The 5,256-nt window shown below is 61.4% G+C and overlaps 1 protein-coding gene across 1 annotated transcript; it reads right to left on the bottom strand.

Moving 5' to 3' along the window:
- Nucleotides 1–314: 314 nt before the first annotated feature.
- LOC106148441 (translation initiation factor IF-2-like) lies at nucleotides 315–1,429 on the bottom strand. Its single transcript, XM_013513826.1, has 2 exons — nucleotides 692–1,429; nucleotides 315–616 (listed from the first exon to the last, which is right to left on the bottom strand). Exons 1-2 carry the CDS (start codon nucleotides 1,427–1,429, stop codon nucleotides 479–481), a joined length of 876 nt encoding a protein of 291 aa, XP_013369280.1. The 3' UTR covers nucleotides 315–478.
- Between the last annotated feature and the right edge of the window lie 3,827 nt (nucleotides 1,430–5,256).

The raw sequence follows: 5,256 nt of genomic DNA, 5'->3' as shown, positions 1-5,256 counted from the left end.
GAGGGAGGGAGGGAGGGAGGGAGGAAGGAAGGAAGGAAGGAAGAAAGGAAGAAAGGAAGGAAGAAAGGAAGGAAAGAAGGAAAAGAGGGAGGAAGGTAGGGGGGAAGGAAGGAAGGAAGGGGCGGTGCAAGGAATGGAACCCAGGGTCCTGTGCACGCCAGGCAAGTGTTCCCACTGAGCTACATCCCCAGCCCCTCCTCCCTTTTTTGAGAAAAGGTCTCACTATGTCACCCAGTCTGGCCTTGAACTCATGGCGAGATCCTCCTGCCTCAGCCTCCCAAGTGCTGGGATGAGAAATGACAGGTGTGCACCGCTACGCTTGACACCTCGCTTTTCTTTATAAACATCTCTAACGATACAGGTTAGCCTTTTCTTCTTTTTTGTTGTCCCAGGGGTCACACCCAGGGCCTTAAACACCCTGGGCGAGTGCTCCCAGTGCTCTGCCCGAGCTGTGTCCAGCCCTCTCCTGTCTTCCCCGTCACGGATTTTCCTGTTTACAGGAGGAGAGCGGTGGTGTCCTGCGTCTTCCTCCCGGGGCTGTGGTCACTGTCACGATGCGAGCTGTCCCCGGCCGAGGGGCGTCTGGGTGCTTCCAGTCTTCCATATCCAAACAAGGCTGCAATCAGTAAAACACCGCCCTTTACACACATGCAGGTTCCCATCCAGGGCGAACCCCCAAACGCCAAGCTACCAGGTCAGAGTGGTGCATCTCAAACTCTGAGACCCCAAGCGGACAGCTGCTAGGGGACAGGCAGGTACGGGCGCCCTGCCCTTCCCTCCACGGCGGGCGGTGGGTCACGCTGCCTGCCCGGTCAGTGACACGAGGCCTGCAGCAGGGCGGCCCCGGGGCCCGCTGGGCGACGGGGCTGGGGGCTCCGGTGCCATAGCCACACACGGGACGGGCGGGTCCCGCAGGCTGGCCCCGCGGAGCGGCCCGCCAGCCCTGGGCCCCGACCCCTCGCCCTGGGCCTCCTCGCCGAGCTGGAAAATGAGGAAATGGCCCTCCCCGCCCCCGCGTCCTCCCGCCGGGCCAGGCGGTGTGACAGGCACGTCCACAGGCCAGGCCCACACCGCGGGCTGGGAAAGCCGACCCGGAGGAGCCGAGCCGCCGCGCACGGCAATGGCCGTCTTGCAACTTCCTCTCCCGGTTGAGACACAGGGAGCGGCTCGGGCGGCCTGGGCCGCGGGGGCCCTCGGGGAGCCCAAGCTGTGGCCACAGCCCTGGGCGGCTCTTGAGAGCAGGTGGACCATCAACAACTACTGACCTGCTGTGGTCTCCTCGGGCCAGGGCGCCCCAGGGGCGGCCCACCCTCAGGGCCTGCTCTTGGGGGACAGAGGGTGACAGATACCACATGAGCCATGTTAGGAGGTGACAGTCGCTGAAGGAGGTCACAGTGGGGCGGCCCCTGACAGAAAAGGGCGCAGCCATCATTACTGGACGCCTTTGCTTCCTTCTTCTTCTTTTTGTTTTTTTTTGAGACAGGGTCCCAATATGTAGTCCAGACAGCCTTAAACCTACTACATAGCCCAGGCTGGCCTTGAACATGTGGGGATCCTCCTGCCTCAGCCTCCTGAGTGCTGGGATGACAGGCGTACGTCACCATGCCTGGCTTTGGGGCACCTTTGAGCGAACACTGGCGACAGACAGGTGGGGGCAGCATGGCAAGTTGTGGAAGACGAGTTCCGGGCAGGGTGGGGAACCAGGCTGTCCCAGGCCCTGCAGGCAGCCAGGCGAGGAGGGCCCGCCGGGTAAGGCCGTGGAGGTCAGACGGCACTCAACTTAGGTTAAGGGGTTCCATCAGGTGTGTCCTTTCTCACCCAAATCCCAAGCTGGGGCGTTATCGTCCTCCTGCCCCCAGTACAGACGAGGCAGCTGGGCCTCCGAAGCGGCTTGAGCCAGGCACTGTGTGGTGCACACCTGTGGTCCCAGCATTCTAAGAGGCTGAGGCAGGAAGGTCACAAGATCCATCTCAGCCTGGGTAACTTAGTGACTTAGTGAGACCCTGTCTCAAAATACTAAAAAGAGCTGGGATGGAGCTCAGCGTGAGGGCCCTGGGTTCAGTCTGTCACTGAAGAGAAAGGCACTTGTGACTCAGAGCGGCTCAGCCAACCCAGGGCCCGGAGAAGTTGAAGCCAGGGCAGCTGAGGCCCAGGCCTCGCCTGGCCCCCTCGACGGGTGACCCCAAGCGCGCAGCATGCACCTGGGAAGCCTGGGCTGAGTCCCTGCTGTCCCTGCTGGGACCCCTGCCCCTCCCGCCGTCGGGGCTGCAGGCCTTCAAGGAGCCACTTCACAGAAGCCAGAGAGGAGGCCGCGACCTGGGGCCTCAAAGTCTCCCTTGGGCCCCGCCCGGCCCAGGCTGGAGCCCAGAGCTTCGAGGCCCGAGCTGGACCGGCGCAGACCCGGCGGCCTCCCCTCCTCCACGGGCTGCCCCGCCCCCGCCCGCGCAGCCGCCGCTCCGTTCCCAGAACCTCTTTCTCAACCTCCGCAGCCAGCGCCGCCCAGCCCTCCACGCCCTCGGCCTCGGTCCTTCCAGGGCTGCCTCCCGGCTGTGCCTCAGTCTCCCCACCCGCCGCGCCACAGCGCCCGTCCCCCCCCTCCTCCCGCCGGGCCTCCGAGGCGCACAGCCCTGGCTGGCAGGCCCTGCTCGAGTCCTGGAGCTGTGATCGAAGCCCCCCGCCACAGGCCGGCCCCTGCTGACCAGGCTGTGGATGGGGAGCTCACCTCCCGGCCACATCACTCAGCCTCCTGCACCTCAAACCCACCGCCACCCACAGCGACTTCCGCCTGTCACCACGGCAGCCCACACTCCGGCTGCTCGCCGAGGACGGCACTACCTACCGCGCCCCACTCCACTCCCTGGAGCCCCCTGCCCCCGCAGTCTAGACACCCTGGGTCTCCGCCCATGGCCTGGTTGTACGGCCCCACCAGCTCCTTCCCCTCCCAGGCTCCAGTACCCTCATCTGCAGCAGAGAGGCCTGGACAGCACTGCGCTAAGCACAGGATACAGGTGATCTTTGCCTGTATACAGCAGGGGTCCAATTAGTGCACACTCTCCCATCAGCCTCCCCAAAGGCTCCCAGAGCCCCACGAAGACAGGGAGCCTAGCTCTGAGGCCTGGATTCGAGTCCTACCCCTGCCCCCGAGCTCACTGGCTGCTCAAGTCAGTGTCCATACCTGCAGAATAGGGACAATGGGACATGGGCCTGGGTTCTAAAAACCAGATGAGAAAGTACCAGGGTGGCTCGTGTGATGCACCTGTCCTCGGCCCCGCAGAGCCCACGGTGAGCCTGTCCTGGTCTCCCAGGAAAGCTGGAATTCAGGGTCCCAAGGGATCCCAGGCACCGGCCACATCCCAGCCTCTGTCTGCTGGACAGGCCCAGGGCCAAAGCTGCATGGCTCTCTTACCCTCCCGGAAGGTCAGGTGTGGGGTAGGGACCCTGTGCTAGGTGAGCAGCATTCTTTAAAAAAAAAAAGAAGGAAAACTAAGAATTCTTGAGCTCCTACCACGAGCTCAGAACATTGTCTTGTTTTGTTGAGACAGGATCTCATAATGTAGTTCAGGCTGGCCTCTAACTCGTGGCGATCCTCCTGCCTCAGCCTCCTGAGGGATGGGACTACCGGTGTCTACCACCACATCCAGCATTGATGACATCTCTTTATGTAGCCCACGCTGCTCTCAAACTTCAGATCCTCCTGCCTCAGCCTCTCTGCCTGGCTCTGGCACACTGTCTCATCACTAACCCTATGGACAAGAATTATCTCCACTTTACAGATGAAAATCGGAGCTCAGAGTGGATTTTCCACCTGTCCAGGGCCGCACACCTGGGATCTGACCAGGTTTGTCCTCTCCCAAAGACTGTGCTTAGCCCAAAGCCCGAGGTCTGGGTGCAGGACCAGTGAGGGGGGTGCTGGGGTCAGAGCTGCGCAGAGGTCCCCGCTGGAGGTCGTGCGGCCCAGGGTGCTGACTCGGGAGGCCGGGCTGGGAAGGGGTTAACTGCGCAAAGGCCTGAGTGAATCACAGGCTCCACAGCCAGCGATGGAAATTCCCTGTGCATGGCGTGTGGTCACCCAGAAAAGGGAAACGGTGCTTCTCGGAGCAGAGGACGGCGGGGGCCGAAGCCCGGGAGCAGATGCTTGCCGGGTGGGGCTGGCGAGGGAGGCCTGGCCTGTGGGCCTGTTCAGGTGCTAGGTGGGAAGTGGAGGTGAGGAGTTACCAGGCTGGGCCAGGCCTGGTCATGTCATGGTGTGTCCATGGGCCTTGACAGGTAGGTAGGAGTTCCCCAGGCCAGAACAAGAAAGGGGCTCCATGCCATGGGAGCTTCAAAGTCAGGGCATGAGAGTGTGACTCAGTATGGAGCATCTGTCCAGCCCACTATTCCTGTCCTTTGGGGCCCACCCGAGGAGCACCTCTCTATCCACGTCTCTCTTTTGTCTTTTTCTGTTTTTTTTTGAGACAGGGTCTTACTATATAGTTCAGGCTGGCCTTGAACTCACTATGTAGCAAAAGCTGACCTCAAACTTGCAGCAATTGTCCTGTCTCAGCCTCCTGGGTGCTGGGATTATAGGTGTTCACCACCATGCTGAACTTTTCCGTTTCCTCCTGGAAGTTCTCAGGACTTCATGCTCACTTGCTGTCCTCACAGGTCTATGTGGTCCCTGGGGCAGGGGCTGAGTCCTAGACATAGAGCCGCCTGCACCCAGCACCGAGCTGGCACCACATCTCTGGTCGGAGTTTTCGACAGTCTCAGACTTGGACTCTGAGGCTGAGGCAGGCCAGCATTCTGGTCTCTGCCAGCCAGGGCCCAGCTTGGGGCGCTCCTCAGCCAGGAGGTATCCAGGGGAAGGGACGGGCAGGGTAGCAGGAGATCCTGGGATGCACGGCCAACTTCTTGCTAAGCCTGGGGCGGCTCTGCCCCTGCCCTGTCCCTGTGCTGGCCAATGCCATCCACCCAGGAGGACACTGAGGCACAAGACGGACCCAGGAGCAGTCAGAAGAGACAGTAGGGGCTGGGGATTTAGCTCAGTGTCAAAGCACCTGCCTGGCAAGCGCAAGGTCGTGAGTTCGGTTCCCGGTACCGGAGAAAAACCAAAAAAACAGAAGAGACAGTAGGGCAGGGATCTTAGATTCTCCTGATGAAGTCTAAGCTCTCAGGCCATACGCTCCTAGCTGTGTGGGCTTAGGCACAAGGCTTCCTCTCCAAGCCTCAGTTTCTCCTTAATGACAGGGACAGTGGGAAGGGGTTTTTCTGAGGACA

Source organism: Chinchilla lanigera, unplaced genomic scaffold (genome assembly GCF_000276665.1).
Source record: "Chinchilla lanigera isolate Chin_1 unplaced genomic scaffold, ChiLan1.0 scaffold00021, whole genome shotgun sequence".
Lineage (NCBI taxonomy): Eukaryota > Metazoa > Chordata > Mammalia > Rodentia > Chinchillidae > Chinchilla > Chinchilla lanigera.
Note: the sequence above shows the minus strand (reverse complement) of the source record. Positions and strands in the feature narration are given on the sequence as shown.